The 19703-nt window shown below is 35.9% G+C and overlaps 1 protein-coding gene across 1 annotated transcript; it reads right to left on the minus strand.

The window, feature by feature from the left end:
- Positions 1–2511: 2511 nt before the first annotated feature.
- On the minus strand, positions 2512–11544 carry polr2f (RNA polymerase II, I and III subunit F). The gene is made up of 5 exons (XM_049475877.1): positions 11371–11544; positions 8326–8395; positions 5227–5357; positions 3195–3266; positions 2512–2853 (listed from the first exon to the last, which is right to left on the minus strand). The coding sequence occupies exons 1-5, from the start codon at positions 11388–11390 to the stop codon at positions 2763–2765; spliced, it is 384 nt and encodes a 127-aa protein (XP_049331834.1). The 5' UTR covers positions 11391–11544; the 3' UTR covers positions 2512–2762.
- Between the last annotated feature and the right edge of the window lie 8159 nt (positions 11545–19703).

Below are 19703 nucleotides of genomic sequence, written 5' to 3' on the forward strand. Positions count from 1 at the left end.
TACACTGAAGAGTCGGGGCTACAGTCTCTCATTGGGGTGAATATATATTAATATTTGGGGTGTGACGAGATCTCGTGGCACGAGAACTCGTGAGATTAAAGCTTAAACCTGTCTCGCGGGAAAAAAAACAGTAGATGAGCTCCGCGGTACAGTAAAGAAGCTCTGCGCGACTGTGCTCTTACTGTCCCAAAGATTCACAGCCCTAGTAAATTCTGTAAGTAAATCGTACACGTGACTGTTTCATAGGCAGTTGTACTAATCCCTTAGCTCTGTATTGAAAAAATGTTCCGTCTGTTTCAAAACATAGTTTTAATATGACTGGTTATGGTTATACATAGTTAAATTACAAGAGATTTAGGAGAAAAAACACAAACCATAGTCTTAATATGACTGGTTGTGGTTTGCACTTATTGTTTGCACTATATAAGAAAAGTTTAATTTTTTTATTTTTTATTCGTATTTTTATTTATTATAGAATCAATGTGTGAGAGAAACCAGTCTGTTAAGTTTGCGTTATACGATTTTGTCAAATAAAACTCGTTTTCAAGCCATTTTTTATTTTTGACGTTTTTTTTTTATTTTATTTTTAAATCTCGTCTTGTCTCGTTCTCGTGAACCCAGTATCGTGTCTCGTCTCGTGATATTAGGGTCTCGTCACACCCCTTATTAATAACACTCTAAATTGTGATATTATACACTGAGAAGGAGCTACAGACTTTCATTAGTGTGAATATATATTAATAACACTCTAAATGTAGGTAGTGTGATATACACTAAGGTGGGAGGAGCTACAGTCTCTCATTAGGGAGAATATATATTAATAACACTTTAAATGTAGGTATTGTGATATTATACACTAAGGAGGTGGAGTTACTGTCTCTCATTAGGGTCAATATATATTAATAACACTGTAAATGTAGGTATTGTGATATACACTAAAGAGGATCTCATATAAGGTTTTTAATTCTAAATTGTAAGCAACTAAACCACAGGGGCTGTGGAGTGAGTTCACATCAGTGGGCGGAGTCTGGAGAGGAAATGGTTAGTTATGGTGTCTGATTTTAAGCTCAGATTTTTAAAGCAGTTCTGAAATTAGATAATAAACACATAGAGGGAGAATTTCCCAGCAGCCCTCGGGGCTGGACATGAGTCTTTTAGGCCAACACAGTCCCATGCTCTCTCTGCACACATTCCTGTAAATATATGTGTGTGTGTGTGTGTTGGAGGCTAAGCCTGATTCCTAATTCCCCTCATTTAATCGGCTGTGATACTTTACACTAAACAAAGACAGCCATTCAGCTCAGAGAGAGAGAGAGAGAGAGAGAGAGAGAGAGAGAAAGAGAAAGAGGAGGGGGGAGCCAGAGAGGAAGAGAGAGAGAGAGAGAGAGGGGAGGGGGGAGTCAGAGACAGATAAAGCGAGAGAGACAGAGAGGGGGTCAGAGAGATGGAGAGAAAGAAAGGAGGGGTGGAGTGGAATTAGAGAGAGATACAGCAGATAGAGAGAGAGAGAGATTGAGAGAAATAGAGAGTGTTCGGGGAGCTGAGGGCAAGATAGAGGAGCAAGAGACAGATTTATTAACTTTTCGTCTTGATCAGTTATTTTAAGTTATTTACATACACTAATCATATTTATACATCCTTATTTTAGATATTTGTTTCATTTAGTGTCAAACTGGATATCAGTGTTATTTGAAAATCTAAATAAATATGTATGATATTACACACCTTCACACTGGATATGACTGTTATTAGAACTAAATATTTATGTTTACCATGCGCTTTAATTTCAAAAAGTTCCCCCTCTAATCTAAATATGTTTCTTTCAAAATCAAACGAGCACTGGATGTTAATCGACAGATTTCTCTCCTTAAAACCGTTTATTTAGGTGAGTAAAATTTTCAGTCAAATTCTCCAGCACTGAGGCTAAGTGCAGCAACTTTAGCATTAGCCGCTAACTGCAGAGCTAGCGGGATGTAAATGCTGTCCGATAGTGCTACTCTGATGAACCCTGATTGTTCTGGTAAGCCAGGGGGCTATCAGCTAGCGTTTTTTCCCCACTTAGCTTGTTTTAACATGGCAAGCACGCAGACTACTGTCCAATATACTCACCTCTGAACAGCAAAAGAGCTAACGCTGCAGTTAGTGGCTAATGCTAATGCTTATGAAACTGTACTTCAGCGGAGCGGCTTTACTGCTCCTTAACACCTGACTGGTAGGATTCCTATAGTATAAGGCACACCCGATTATAAGGCGCACTGTCAATTTTTGAGAAAATAAAAATATTGTAAGTGCGCCTTATAGTCGAAAAAAAATACAGTACACTGTAATTGATCATTACTGGTAAATATTAACTAAAATATACATAAATACAGAATAAATAAAGGGCAGTTCTGTCTTCATAAATGAGAATGTGCTCTCTGGGTGTTTAGTAGACTCTGAAGAACATTGAGAAATGCATGCTGGGATAAAAAAAAACTAAACAAACAAACAAAAAACAACAACACATCACTTCTGTTAAATACAAAACGTTTAATGACATCATTAATAAAACAAACTAAAATTCCCTGGAAGAACAACAGAGGAACAGAGTCAGCACTGTGTAAATGAGTCTGGCTCCCTCTAGTGGAGGGAGTTTAACTTGCAAGGATTTTACAAAATAAACTGAGAAAAATGTTTTTGGGGGCAGTTATATACAGTTTTCATCTCCTTAGGGATGTCTGTGCTGTGCTGTACTGTGTGTGTGTGTGTGTGTGTGTGTGAGATTAGTCTGAAATGATGAGCTCGTCGCAGCCCCAGTCCTCGTAGCTCCCGTCAGGCAGATACCTGCGGATAATGATGGGGATCTTCCTGCTCCTGCAACGCAATAAACAACAAACACCAATAAATACTGATGAACAGCAAGTGCCCATCTCTGCTGCCAATTGAAAAACACACATCTTCCCTTTTTTCCACTGTTTGAACCCAAATAAAGACAATAATATTTTTGTGAGGTATCACCCACCTACATATACAGCAATGAGTGTTATTACACTTTACAACAGATTAATACTATGCCATTAATATTTTTTATCATGGCGATGCAAGTGGTCACCACTTTTTGGTGGTGATTATTTTGTAGGATTATTAAAATTGATGACATTAATTTTATTATTCTAATATTATTATGTAGGTGCAGGAGTGGCAATAAACCGTACTTGAGCTCCTTCATGGCGATTTGCAATGGGTCTGTCTCTCCCTCCAACTCCACCATCACCGGCGCACACATCCTGTGAAAAGAGATGGAACAGATGGAAGAGATATCACATTTTTAACACATTTAACACCTGAAAGTCCAGACCAGAGTCCGCCTTAAGGTTTGAATCTTTGTAAAATTGTATTTATATTTATTGACCATATAGTTTTGGTTTCACACTCAGTTAAGTGAGCGGATTAAATAACTTTACGTCACACTGTCATCATCAGCTACATAGCCGGAGTCTCTCAATACTTTATATGAATTGGTTTGTAGAATGTAAGATATGTTAAGAGTTCACTGAGTATCTTTGCCAGGTGTTTTGCTGAATACTAGCTCTCCGTCAGAATCTGACTCCCCTTCACGTACACTCACACCCTGCAGCAAAGTGAGGGTACATTTTATTTGTAAATTTGTATTTTATTTTTGTTTCTACACTGCCTGGCCAAAAAAATGTTGCCACCTGGATTTAACTAAACAAATGATCTGGGGTTGATGCTGCAGTTGGTCAGGTTTAGGTTCAGCAACAGTATGTGCTGAAAGAATGAGGTCAGCTGACTGCCTGAATATACTGAATAAAGACCAGTTTATTCCATCAATGGATTTTTTTTCTTCCCTTATGGAACGGGTATATATGCCAGGATTCATGGGGCTGGAACTGTGAAAGAGTGACTCAGGGAGCATGAGATCATCATTTTCACATATGGTTTGTTTACCAAACCATATGTCCAGACCTTAACCTAAATAAGAATCTTTGGGATGTGCTGGAGAAGCTTTGTGCAGGGGTCAGACTCTACCATCATCAATGCTGCTGCAAGATCTTGAAGAATTAATGCAACACTGGATTGCAATAACGTTAGTAACACTAATGTAATGTAAATGAAGGTGTAAATCCTGTTTAATCTCACCTCAGCAGCTCTTTGCAGTAATTTAACTTACCAGGGGTAATTTAGAAATTGGTGTTTCAACTGTACAGAACTAGCAAAGACCGACTGGAGAGTATTGTTGAGTCAGATAGGTTTGTGTTTTAATTGACACAGCGCTGCTACTACACTGTATGCACGCCTTTCTCTACTGCATTTTCTCTCTCCCACTTTCTCACTTGCTGCAAGTCCCACCCATACTGAAACCTCATTGGCATGAGAAAAGGCTTTGCATTTTGGATTTGCAACTATTTCACGTGCACGTTCTCTCTTTCACACTCAATTAATGCTAGTCTCACACTAGTTGATGTTGTAGATTACGTCAACTAATCGTTGCAGCCCTAGTCAAAGGATGGTTTTGGTTAGGGCTGGGTATCGAAATTCGATACCAAAAATCCTTTTTCTTGAGACAGAAATTTCTTGGTACTACTGACCAAGCATAGAGAGTGCATTAACACCAACCATGGAGAGCGCATGCAGCGTGCTCAAAACAACCCTTATACGCTTTGTTGCAACGTAAAAATTAACATTATCAAAAATGTGGTATAAAACTGATTTAAAGACGATGTGATTTAATAAACTAGCATTATTCTGTGTTTAATTGAAACTGAATATTTATATTATTGCGGTAAATCTCAAAAAAAGGATTTGTATGCTGGTATTTTTTTGTGAGGAAGACAAAAATAATAGGTGTTGTGTAATTTAAGCCATTTTTACTTTATGACAATATCTTTAATGCTTTTTCATTTGAATATTTTAATGTACTGAGCTTCACCATCAAACAGAAGCACCTGTGTGTATGGGGTGGTGGGAATTAAATGTAAAGATTTAATTTATATTTCAGCATAAATAAATAGTCTTTACTTTCTTAACTTGATTGTAGCATACCTGAATAAATCATTTAATGTGTCTTCAGGCTGTAAACGAATGAATAACAGGAAACCGGCACCAAATTTGGCAAAATGATTATTTCATGTATTAAAAAAAAAAAAAAAAAAAAAAAAAAAAAAAAAAACATATTCAGAGTGTGTGTGTGTGTGTGTGTGTGTGTGTGTGTGTGTGAGAACTCACGCGATCTGCAGTGCTCTGGTACCCAGTACTCTGGCTCTCTCATATTTGGTCATGTAGGGGGTGGTGATTCTCTTCTGATTGGCCTGCTGACCCTCTCCAGCAGGGAGAATCTGCACGTTCTCCTGATCCTCCTACACACACACATTTTTTTTTTCTCAATAATGTTTTTAATACATAAAAAAAGCAACAACAGCCCAAAAAAAAAAAAAAAAAAAAAGTACCACTGTTTCTTTCAATTTTAAATATTTAAAACAGGCAGACAATATCTGGAGACAACATTAACGAATCATTGTATTAATAACTTTAAAAGACAATAATAGTATATGATAAATACCAAAACAAGTATCATTAACTGAACGATTACTGACATTTAGTCATCTTTAATTATTCATTTTTTCTTACACTGGCTTATTTATGCAGATAATACTTTCTAAGAATTCTTAATTAATACTCAGTTTTTTACATTACAATATAACGCAATACTAAACTTAATATGCCTGTTGCAGTTTTTTTTGTGTGTTTTTGGTTTTGATTTGGATCAACTGCTGTAAAAAAGATGTGAAATCCAGAGAGTGACTAGAGTTTTTGACTGAATGGAAAAAGGTCAAAATTTAAGAAAAGTCAGAATATCTCTGACTTTTCGCCAAAATGCAGAAAAGCGGGATGGAGAAGGGTTTTCCGAATATATTATTATGTATTAAGCTTATATGCTTACACTAAATGTTTCACTTACTACTCTATACCCTGCGCAAGTGCCCAGCTTGTATACAAGTATGGCGACTCTCTTGTCAGTTTGCACAGGTGGATGATTAGAAAGGAAAGGTCCTACAGATGGTCTAATCATAATGCAGAGCTTTTTAAATTATGTTTTTGTCAGAAATGCTGAATCCAAACCTGCTCTAAAAAATAAACTACATTCCCCTAAAATAGTGTGCTTTGTTTGCACTCCCAGATATAATACTTTAGCCCTGATTAAATGTGCCACTGCTTGTCCTGCACGGCATCTTTAAAATGCAAACTTCACTGCCATAAAGGGATTGCAAATGGACATGAAAATCTCTCCATTTTGCTTGTTTAGAACCCACTCCCAGTCACGGCAGCCTACCTAATCTAAAGTTTATACCTGCAGTGAATGAAAACACAGTTTATTTCTTTTAAAACCTGGCTACTGTGGGTAAGATCTATTACTCAGACTCAATAAATTAAGGGTTAATAATGGAAATTGGCTTAGCTTTGGGCTGTGTATAAATTTGCAATACCGATACCAGTATGGTACCTTAAACTTGATACAAATACCCAAACGGTACTTTTTAGGTATACCACAGTAGTTATTTATTTTATTGCATGACTTGGCATTAATATAGGTTTCTGAGTTACTGTACTGTTAGTAGTACATATAATATAAAATTAAGGCTTTGATTAGTATTGGGTTTACTTTATCGCACAAGAAATCAGACTCATTATCAGAAAAACAGCTGAAGAACATAAATAGACCTTAAAAATATACGCCAACAACTTTGACACAACTTCCTTTACAAAATATTTTAAATAGTTCCATAAACACTATAAATGGACCTAAAATACTCTATGTTTAAAAACTACTATGTTTAAGTATTCAAAGAGATATTTCTCAAAAGCTCTATTGCACAAGTAAGACACAAGTTTTATATAAATTTACTATATGTTACTCCCGAAGCCAATAGAGGCATTATAGTATTTAAATCTGCCACAATTCCTCTTTCTCCATTTAAAAAATCTATTCAAATAATTCAAGCTACAGTATAAATATATTTAAAAGGGCTGTAGTTACTGCTCTATTTTACTGGGATAAAAACACTCATACAGTAGAAACAGAAGCAGCCAACATGAGTAATCTCATCCTCATCTTGTGTGCGTCACGGCGCCATAATGGTTGTTTTTACCGCGCTGTGTGAGCTCTCTCGCGTTTGGTGCGTTTCATGCGAAATATTGAAAACCAGCACCCAAATTTCTTTAGACATTTCGTCACTCGTAGTACCAAGACATTTCAACCGGTAACCATTGCTATCGATTTTTATACCCGGCCCTATCCACCTTATTAAACACAATTATGGCTCTAACTGGGTCAGTGTTCAGTATTGATGATTAACAATGAAATGACTTAGAAATCATATTTGCATTTTTGGTAGTACAAAGAGTTTATCAACAGATTTCATTTGCTATGTATATCACCATGTTTCTTTTATTACAATTTTACACTTTTCCTTAACTAAGAAGGTTTTGCATGGTTCCATTTTTAAAAGATATGTTTGTATGCTGATTTTAATACTAATACTGCTATTAAGTTTTATTGTGTTTGTATACTATTGAAAACATATAGCCCTAAATTGTGCTGTTTATGTATATTCTGCCACATCTTCAAAAAAAAAAACAAAAAAACCCTGAATCAACTTTTTTAATTTCAGTAAATTTTAAGAATGTATAACGTAATTGTAATAAATAATCTCTCATACATTTGAATGTAAACCATATAAACCACAGCAATACCACTGAGCCACATACTACCATATCAGAATATATGCATGTAAGCAAATTATTTAAGAGTGTGTATTAAAAGTTATGTTTATTCTTTTTCCCCCAATCTGCACCAAATGACAATCATGAGATGTTTCACACAACCCTAAAGACTAGGCCTGTCATGATATCTATTTTTATTGGGTTATTTAATTTTGTTGTCCAAAAAATAAACAAATGACAAAATTGTTATTATTTGACCAGTTTATGCTATTGATATGATAGCATAATAATACAATTGCAATGTTTTAGCAATTATTTAGACTACAATTATTAGGGAATGGTGAGACATGAGATTTGGTAAATACATTTTAAATAATATAAATAAAATGTGAAAAAAATATTTGTGGAAACGTGGACCTATCAGCCGATTTATGTTTATGGGCTATTCCTGCTAAGAAAAGCATAATTAGAAACGTTGAGGTGAACAAATTAATTAATTAATTAATTGGGATAAGAAGACTAGAGCAAAATCTGCAGTGTCTGCAACTCTAGTCATCTAATAAAGATGAACCTGAATCAGATCTGAGAGATCAAAACACTTACATCTTCCACATTCTCCAGATCATCCAGTCCCTCGTCTTCCTCAACATCATCAAAATCTCCATCATCAAAGCTGAAACGGACAGAAGAGGATCAGATTAAAGCAGCAACACTCAGAAAGCACCGATTATACAGGAATCAGACTGACAGCACATTTAACACACATCCCCCAGACAGAGAGTTTAAACACTCATTAATACACTGCCTGGCAAAAACACTGACATTAATACACTGGCAAAAAAAAATCACCACGTGGATTTAATTAAAAAAATAGGTAAGAGCCTTCAATTGGATAATTACTGCATAAGTGATTAAGTTTGATGCAGTGAGTAGCTCCTAATTTGTAAAAACATCCATGTGGAAAGACTCATCCTTTGGTCATAGAAAATATGTTGTTGTTGTTTTTTTTTTTGTTTTTTTTTTTTAGAAAAGTCTAATTATTGGCATGCATTAAGCAAAGAAAACATCTTAGGAGATGGGAATCGGGTTATCGCATTATTAAAAACTTGAAGGACAGAGGGGAACATCATCTTCCTGGAAGGAAGAAAAAAGAAAAAAAATCTTGAATGAACATGATCTGCAATCATTTAAACACTTGGTGAAATCAAATGGTAGAAAAAACTAGAACTCAGTGACATTGTTAATAGTGAAAGTAAGAGCATTTCCACATGCACAACTCAAATTTGAGGGAGAATAAAGATTGGACTCAATGGAGCAATGGAAGAAGGTCATGTGCTCAGATGAGTCCAGATTTACCCTGTTCCAGAGTGATGGGCGCATGAGGGTAAGAAGAGTGAAGGCTGTACCCATGCACCAATCATGCCTAATGTCTACCGCATTTTGCACTATAAGGTGCACTTAAAATCCTTTAACTTTCCCAAAAATCATCAGTACACCTTATAATTCACTGCTCACGATCAATAACTGTCTATTTTTTGTCTATTTTAATAAATAAGGCTCGCCGGATTATAAGCCACATTATGCAACACTATTAAGGAACAGGGGTGTCTCTTTATGTTAATCTACACAGATTTCTCTTCTGAAAATTGTTTATTTGGGTGAGTAAAGAGCTTTTGTTTATTTACTGTAAGCTTAGATTTTCTGATTTCCACTAAGGTTGGGTGCAGCAATATTAACATTAGCAGCTAATCACTAGCACTAGCCATGGTTAGCACCTAACACCGCCCGCCAGCACTACATTAAGGAACCCTGAGTGTTCCAGTAAGCCAGGCTGATATTAGCTAGCGATTCATCCCACATAGCTTGTTTTAACACGGTAAACACGCAGACTACAGTCTGATATATTCACCTCTAAACAGAAAAAAGAAGGCTAGTGCTTAACGCAGTTAGCACATAATGCTAATGCTGCTCCAGCAGTGCTAGTCGGGGTAAGCAGCAGGCTACAGGCCGATAATACTCACCTCTGAATGGCGAAAAAAATATCGCTTAGTGGGTAATGCTAATACTGCTGGAGAACTAAACTGAATCTCCTGTATAACTCTGTACTTCAGCAGAGTGACTTGAAGGATGAAATGATTTTAAGTGCACCTAAAAGGGCAAAAATACAGTACTATACAAGCCTGTGGTGCAGTGATATGACCTGGGGTTGCTGCAGTAGGTCAGGTCTAGGTTCAGCAACATTATTGCTGAAAACACTACTGAGCTGACTGAAATATAACACACTATTTAGGTTATTATCAAAATACTTTGCATTATGGATTCTCATAACCTTTAAAATTACATAAGATTAAAAGATTACACCGAAATCATATTTTCCAGCTTAATCACTTTATACTTGCTGTCCTGCATGCGTCCACCCGGTTATGGCAAACTGCATGACTGGATGGACCATTTTATTGAAAACTGGCATTTGATAGTAACATGTTTGATATAGAGTTGCAGACATGTTGAATTATTCATGATGACCTTTTCTGCTTTAAATATACATCCTGATTTTACAATATGACTTTAATTACCATAATATTTTAATATATTGTTTGTCATTAGCATTTTCTTAAAATAGGTGTAAAACGTACTTTAATATATCAAAAAAGAAATGAAGTTTTACTTAGTTTTCGAATTTTATAGTGTTTTTTTTTCACATTTCATAATTTTTTTTCACAATTTCCATATTTCATTGTTTTGTGCAATTTAGATTATAAGACTGAAAAAAACCCCTGAAAATCTAACCTTTATCAGTTCAATTTTCTAACCTCTTAAGGTTAAACTCTGGTTGATTGTAGTAAAAAAAAAAAAAAAAAAAAAAAAAAAAAAAACTGGGTGTAAAACAGAGAGACAAAAATACTACTACTACTACTACTACTACTACTACTAACAACAACAACATTACAAATGAGTCAATACTTTATATATATATATATATATATATATATATATATATATATATATAATTATATAATATATTATATATATAAAATTATGACTATTTCTATTAGTAGTTGTCTCTGATATAAACTCTGGCTAAACTTGGTTATCAGTGGTTTATTAATAACGTTATTGATATTAGTAGTAGTAGTAGTGGTATTGCTTCTAATATAACCTGGTAAACTCGGTTATTTAATCAGTGGGTTATTAATAATGTTATTTATATTAGTAACTTAGTAGTAGTAGTGGTATTGCTTCTAATATAACCTGGTAAACTCGGTTATTTAATCAGTGGGTTATTAATAATGTTATTTATATTAGTAGTAGTAGTGGTATTGCTTCTAATATAACCTGGTAAACTCGGTTATTTAATCAGTGGGTTATTAATAATGTTATTTATATTAGAAATAATAGTAGTATGGTGGTAACATGGTGATATAAACTGGGTAAACTCGGTTATGTAATCAGTGGGTTATTATTAATGTTATTTATATTAGAAATAGTAGCAGTAGTGGTATTGTTTCAGATATAAACTGGGTAAACTCGGTTATTTAATCAGTGGGTTATTAATAATGTTATTTATTTTAGTAGGAGTACCGTAAGTATTGTCTCTGATATAAAGTCTGGGTAAACTCGGGTTGTTTAGCGATTATAAACACTTACTTGTCCTCGTTGTCAGACATCCTGGATTGAGTGAGGATCTACTGGTTAAACTAGAGGCTTATTTAGAAGTAAATTACAGTAAAATAACCTATTTATTCTATCAGTAATTAAAGCCACACCGCAACCTGCACCCCGCGCTGCTTCAGCGGTGTTCTCCTGTAAACTGTCCGGGTAGAAACACGGAGCGCACACCGAAAATGACCTGTGGCGGGGAGAGGGAGAGGGAGGGAGAGGGAGGGAGGGGGAGGGAGAGGGAGGGAGAGGCGTTGTTTATACCGCTAAATAAAACTTCTCAATGTGACAATTAATGCGGTAAAGTTTCCAGATTCACGGTATCATCACGTTATCACAGAAATAAACGCAAACAGAATCAGATTTTGCAAATTGCATAGACTCATATTTTGTTCTGAAGCTCATTTTAGTCATAATTATGATTTTTTGGAAAAAAAACATGGGTCCCACACTAAGTCATAATTATGAGATAATTGAGATAATATCTTATAACTATGACTTGCTATGCCATAATTATGATTTATTATCTGATAATTATGACTCAATATTTCAGAATGATGACTTAGCATCTTATAATTATTACTTTATTATTTCATAATTCTGGGAGAAGAATGTTTTCCCAGTCTTGTCTGATAAAGGATTGTAGCCAATCAAAAGAGTGCCATGCACTACTGCAATGCGAGTGCCATGCACTAATGCAACAGAGATGCAGGCTTTTAAACTGTGCGCAGTATGAGAAAATAAACACACACATGACACAATTAAATGTTTAATGTTTTGTTTTTTTTGTTTTTTGCACTGCCATCATAATGTTTATCACAAGCCGCCACTTTAAACGAGTTATTGTTTTTATCTGTAATTGTAACATTCCAGCACATCCTGTGATTTCCGTGCTCTATTGAGAATAAAACATATTTAATCTATTAGATTTAAATTCTAATAATAATTACACAGCACAGCAGCATCAGTAGATCTCTTTGCCAGTGCGGAGAATGAGCCTTTGCATAAATGCTCTAGCCATGAGACCTGCTTTAGGCTTTTCTCTCTGACAGAACTGAAGGACAGTATATAGACACACCTAGCTGGATCCAGAGCTGGTTAAACTGGATCAGGTGTGTTAGAATAGAATAAAATCTGCTTATTTAACTCCTGAATTTAACACTTAAAATGAAAAATGTCTAAACAGCAAGGAGGAACAGAACACAATACTGTAATAATATTGATTCATAATATTTTTTCTCTCACTGGTCACGTTGCAATTGCAATTGAACTGCTAAAAAAATACGTTTGTTTTTTGCTAATATAATTAAAAATGTTAGACAGCTCTTTTGGGGTTAAACATGAGAATGTTTAGAAATTATTAAATTATTAATTTATCTACTATGAAAAATGTATCAAAGAAGAAGAACAAATTCTAGACATTTTCCAAGGAGCTGAGTGGAACACTGTTTACTAGATTGTCCAGAAGGTGTCGTTGTTGCATAAGGCATTCCTCAGAATCTATATCCAGGGCCAGTTTAAATTATCCTCAGTTACAACACACCACATCTTCAGTTAATTATTAAACCCTTTAAGATCTGGATCAGGTTTGGTGTGTTCAGGGCATAGCTGTGTGTGGTAAGCACCTTGTGAGCATTGGAATGTAAAAGCACTGATATTCTGGTATATATTTGATAGAAATCTGAAAGTGATTCTACAACACATTTATATCATAAAACAAGTAAAGAGATCTGCCCAGTTTCTACAGTAACAGAATATTTAAGAATTTCACTAGTCTGGATTTGTTAGATTTCAGTACAGCTGAAGATTTGTGTAATATGTGTGAATTGTGGCTTCTTATTATGACTCTTTAGCATGAACTGAACTCACAATAAAGACAATAATTTCCAATAAAACACCCAGTGTCATTAAAAAAGAAACAGAAAGTAATAGGAGAGTTTGTTGTTTAGAGCAGCAGATAGCAGAGTTCAAAGTGTGGCTTTTCAGAGTGTAGTAAATGTGTTGGATTGTACTCTGGTTAAGTGATAAAACTGTATTTTACTACTCTATCCCACAATCTTACTACCGAACAATCTCTGTGAACGCATCTCAGTATTGGTGTAATATCTATTATCAGTGTCCTTTAAAGCAGTGATCATTTCATTTATGCTTTTATAAAGTTGGTGTATAATTATTGTTTGAGCCTGTTCTTGAAGAGCTATATTTTAAGCTCTGAAAGTACTTTAAAATGAACACATTATTACATAGAAACATATTACATAGACAAATATTATATTTACTTTATACTGTCCAGTTAACACCATAACTTTGGTGGTGGACTATTTGTAATAATGTTATATGAGAGATAAACCTTAAAGACATACTGGCCTTCTGCTCACATAGCAATGGTAGAAAGAAACCTGTATGACTGAATTCTGCAGATTATGTGGAAGTCAGCTTTTAGACTGTGGAGAGTAGTGTAATGATCAAATTAAACCTGGAATGGTAGGAATTGGCTGAAATACAATAATTAAAAAACATAATAAATAGAAAAAAACATAATAAACAGAAACAGAAAATGATAATTTGTGAATAATAAAGGAATACAGAAAATAGGAAGAGAAATAAAATAGAGATTTAACAAATGGAAAAAATTGTTAAATCTCTTTGTTTTTTTTTAGGGACAGTTTGGAAGTCAGAGGCAGCTCACAGGGCTTAGAGTTAGAGAGGTATTCCATTTTTTTTTCAAATAACAACCATAAATTGTATGTATTTTATTGAGATTTAAGTGATAGACCAACAAAACGTAGCACATAATTGTGAAGTGGAACAAAAATGATACATGGTTTCCAAAATTTTAATCATAAAAATCTAAAAAATATGTCATGCAAAAGTATTTAACCCCCTTAATTCTGAACCCTCTAAATAAAAACCAATGCAATTAATTGACACTTAATTAGGTAATAGAGTCCAGCTGTGTGTTATTTACAGCTGTTCTGTATCATGGTTTAATAGAGATCTCTCTAGTGATTAACAGTGACATAACATATACAGCTCTGGTCATGCAGGAGATGTGTTTTGGTCTCATGGTTCCTGACTCCCAGTCGCTGACCGTAAGAACAGCACCGAAAAACAGAGGTTTAGTATCTTAAATCCATTTTGTGTCAAGCAGACCACTAATATCAGTTTTTCTGCTTAAACTGTCAGAAACAAGTGGGGCTTGTTGTTACAGCCCAACACTGTGCAGGGATATCCATCAATGGTAGGTAGCATCACAGACTGTCTAGGAGTTGACTGATGCTTTAATACAGATCAGGAGCACGCCCAGGCGTTGTAGGAAGGTCATACAGGACCTGGTGTTCGCTTTATTTATTTGTGAAAAAGTGGCGCTGCGTTTCCACTACATTCCGCTGTGGGGCGCTGATGAGCTGCGTATTTAAAGTGAAAGTAAAAAATAATCAGTCCGACATTTTGTTGTTTATGAGATGCAGGTATAACAGGTGACACAAAATGGCTTTAAGATACTAAACCTCTGTTTTCCGGTGCTGTTCTTACGGAGGTCCGGTGCAGCGTTAGAATAGGACAACTGTTTGAGCAGCGTTTATAAAGAGGTAAGAGTCTACACCCACCCACAACTAACCCTAAATTCTTACAGCTCTGTTTTTGATCCGGGAAAAGGTTTTTGTTGTTGCTGAAAAAGGTTAACCAAACCTGCACATGAAAACTACTGTCCGTACCCGGACTGTGGTCAGAATTTGAAAAGCTGGCTTTTCTGTTTATGTATGTGTGTATGTATGCATGTATGTATGCTAAAGCAGGTTGGATTTTCTGTTAGATTTTTTTAGTTCATTTCACTGTTTTTATTTTCATATTTCTTGTGCAGAATATTTAGTACAGCTAGCTGTTTGTCACAGCTTTGTCCATCAACCGACTACTCAACTTAAATTTAATATATTAGAAAATGTTTTGATTTTTACTGTGGATTATGACACAGTATTCAACATGATGATTATGCCAGTAATGTTGATTACATGTTGATTATGCCAATTAATTGCAATACGCTAGGAGAAACATTGCACTGTACAAGCCCTTACAATACTGCACTTTGCAGAAAGGCTGCAGTCAGAACATACAGTCATGGCCGAAAGTGTTGGCACCCCTGATTTTTTTTCCAGAAAATGAAGTATTTCTCCCAGAAAATTATTGCAATTACACGTTTTGTTATACACATGTTTATTTCCTTTGTGTGTATTGAAACAACACAAAAAACTGAGGAAAAAAAGCAAATTTGACATAATTTTACAAAAAACTCCAAAAATGGGTCGGACAAAATTATTGGCACCCTCAACTTAATATTTGGTTGCACACCCTTTGGAAAAAATAACTAAAATCAATCTCTTCCTATAACCATCAACAAGCTTCTTACACCTTTCAACTGGAATTCTGGACCACTCTTCTTTTGCAAACTGCTCCAAGTCATATTTGAAGGGTGCTTCTCCCAACAGCAATTTTAGGATCTCTCCACAGGTGTTTAATGGGATTTAGATCCGGACTCATTGCTGGCCACTTTAGAACTCTCCAGCGCTTTGTTTCCATCCATTTCTGGGTGCTTTTTGAAGTATGTTTGGGGTCATTATTCTGCTGGAAGACCCATGACCTAGGACTGTAACCCAGCTCTCTGACACTGGGCCCTACATTGCGACCCAAAATCCTTTGATCTTCAGATTTCATGACGCCTTCGCATTCAAGGCACCCAGTGCCAGAGGCAGCAAAACAACCCCAAAACATCTTTGAACCTCCACCATATTTGACTGCAGGTACTGTGTTCTTTTCTTTGTAGGCCTCATTCTGTTTTCAGTAAACAGTAGAATGTTGTGCTTCACCAAAAATCTCTATCTTGTTCTCATCTGTCCACAAGATGTTTTCCCAGAAGGATTTTGGCTTACTTACATACATTTGGCAAACTGCAGTCAAGCTTTTTTAGCAGTGGGGTCCTCCTGGGTCTCCTGACATAGTGTTTCATTTCATTCAAATGTCGTCGGATAGTTCGAGCTGACACTGATACACCCTGCGCCTGCAGGACAACTTGAATTTCTTTGGAACTTGATTGGGTCCACCATCTGGACTATCCTGCTTTGCAACCTTTTTTATCAATTTTTCTTCTCCGTCCATGTCCAGGGAGATCAGCTACAGTGCCATTGGTTGTAAACTTCTTGATTATGTTGCGCACCGTGAACAAAGGAACGTCAAGATCTCTGGAGATGGACTTGTAACCTTCAGATTGTTAATAATTTTCCACAATTTTGGTTCTTAAGCCCTCAGACAGTTCTCTTCTCCTCTTTCTCTTCTCCATGCTTAGTGTGGCACACACAGACACACAATGCAAAGATTGATTCAATTTCTCTCCTTTTTATGTGGTTTCAGGCATGATTTTTAAATTGCCCACACCTGTTACTTATCACAGGTGAGTTTGAATGAGCATCACATGCTTGAAACAAAGTTATTACCCTCAATTTTGAAAAGGTGCAATAATTTTGTCCGGCCCATTTTTGGAGTTTTGTGTAAAATTATGTCAAATTTGCCTCTTTTTCCTCAGTTTTTTTGTGTTTTTCCACACAAAGAAAATAAACATGTTTATAACAAAACATGTGTAATTGCAATATTTTTCTGGGAGAAACACTTCGTTTTCTGGAAAAAATTCAGGGGTGCCAATACTTTCGGTCATGACTGTATATATACTAGTATATGTGTTATATACTAATGTCTCTCAAAAAATAGATTATCATTGAAAAGCTACTTTAATTTAGTAACTAATCAACAATAAAATAAATAAATGTTTAAAATAGATCACTCTGTGTGTAATACCACACAAAAAGTGATCAAGTTTAAGCTTTTTTTTATTATTATTGTTGATTATGGCTTACAACCCAAAAATCAGTATCTCAGAAAATCAGAAAATATTTTATAAAACCAATGGGTACTTTTGGCAGTGTGGGCAATGTGCAAAGTCCTGCTGGAAAAAAAATCCACATCTCCATAAAAGTTGACAGCAGAGGGAAGCATGGAGTGCTGTAATATTGACTGACACTGACTTTGGACTTGATAAAACACAGTGGACCAACACCAGCAGATGACGTGGCTCTACAAACCATCACTGATCATCAGTAAAATTAAGGGAGCAGAGTCTGGAGGAAGAGTGGAGAGACACACAGTCCAAGCTGCTTGAGGTCTAGTGTGAAGTTTCCACCAATCAGTGATGGTTGGAAGAGCCATATCATACACACACACACACACACACACACACATGCACACACACACACACACACACACAGTGGTCTGAAAAAAAGAGGTCTAAAATTTAAAATGTAGTGAAATGAGCACAGAATTAAAATATGCCTACTCTGTTTGTGTTCTCTTTCCTTTGTGTTCATAGCTGGTCCCACCCTGTGGAAACTTATGTCCTCCCCTAAGAGACAGTGACCATCCACATAGACCAAACACAAAAATCATTCAGGTAAAATATTTTTTATGCATAAATCTGTCAATCATTATATTAAAACAATATGGTGTTCTAATGTTTGGATGTGACGGTAATAGATGAAGTAGTCAGTGTACAGCTTGTGTAACAGTGTACATTTTATGTGCACTCAAAATAACTCAAGACAGCCATTACAAAAGTAAGCACTGCCCTGAGTAAAAATATAACTAATTGCACTGAGGTAGTTTGGGTCTCGTGTTTAAGAGTAACAGCAGGTTTTAGAGGAAAAGGATGAACGTTTTAAGCAGGTATAAGATCTCATCTCAGTTGGTGTTAGTTTATTTTATACACAAAACAAAACAATATATACAATAATTCACACTTTAGCTAGAGTTGGCTGGAATAAGTGGATTAAAGCTACCACTAAGCTAGACCCTAAAGTATGACATACACAGTCAATAACAGAGTCTTTTGAACTCTATAGCTGGGCAAACAAATTGTTTGTATAAAACTGATCCAGCCTCTTACGTCCTTACGCCCCCCCAAAATATCCCATTTACCCAGCTTTATATACCCCTTTAGCCTCTCCAGACTAAACCAAAAGGCATATACCCCTGGTAAAATTATATAAAATGTATATAATGTAATCAACTCTTTACCCAAACAGTTATTTATTGAACATCATTGAATATCATAGGATATTACAGGCAAGTCTAATCACAAAAAGACATAATACAATACCATTTATCATTCTCTTTTCTTTGTATAGGTTACAAAACCTGGGTGGCACGCGTGGTGCTACTCCCTAAGGACACAGGTAAGAACCAGCTTGAAGTGCATATTACTTTTGGTGTTTGCTAAAAATGTCTTTACATAAATGTGTTTAGGAGACTGGTGAAAAGTAAGGGTAGCCTACCTTATCACATGCACCCAAAGTGTCAATATTTTGTGTTCACAATTATTATTATTTAGCACTGCCTTACAAGTCTCATTCCATCGTTTTTTTTTTATTCATTTTAAAATAGTTGTGTCTCTAGTATGAATGAATGTCATGTGAGATGTTTTTTGTGGAAAAAAAAGTGCTCAGGTGTTTCTGTTTAGCCCTGCTTTAGATCACTGAATTGCTCTTGCTCATACATGTATTTATTCATACATGCAAATATGTTGCCTCTGACAGGCTAACAGCACTGCAGCAGAGAATGCCTACCTGCCTTCCCCCACAGTCAATTTTACACCTCTAAAACTTTTCAGAGATACAGCCTTAGTTAAAGATATAGCACTGAGTGCTAGATAAGGTTAACCCTTAAATTTCACTTAACTCCAGACCTTTAGAGAGGCAAGCAGCCCCGTGGCTGAGAAATATTATCAGAGCCACCTTGCGAGTGCAGGTAGAGAGTACCCGCCTCGTCGCCACTCTACCCGAGTAGATTATGCCCCGCTCCCTGCGTTGCCGCTCTCCCCGCGGCAGCGTACATTGCCCCCCTTCTCCCTGCGGCACTGATAACGTTCTTTCAGCTAAACTAATGCTACTAAACTCTTACCTCAGACTTGGTAATTCAGTGCTTTCCTAGCATATAATTAAAGTCTCAGTAAAACACGGAATCAACCGGAGATTTGATTTAAACCCATAGTTATTTAACTGTGTAAACAGAAGCTGCAAGCTTCTTCTTAGCTAACCAGACAATGTCAGCTCTGCTGCAGCCTGGCTTCAGCTCTGCCTGTGGGCGGTCCCGAGCTGAGGTGCGCGAGGATATGAACTCACTGGTTGACGTAGACACATAGCCTTTCCTGATCCACATGTTTTTCTGAGGTTTTTCTTTTACTAGCTGCTGCAGACAATAGGAAGGCTGAGGAACAGTTTCAT

This window comes from Astyanax mexicanus, chromosome 3, assembly GCF_023375975.1.
Source record: "Astyanax mexicanus isolate ESR-SI-001 chromosome 3, AstMex3_surface, whole genome shotgun sequence".
Taxonomy (NCBI): domain Eukaryota; kingdom Metazoa; phylum Chordata; class Actinopteri; order Characiformes; family Acestrorhamphidae; genus Astyanax; species Astyanax mexicanus.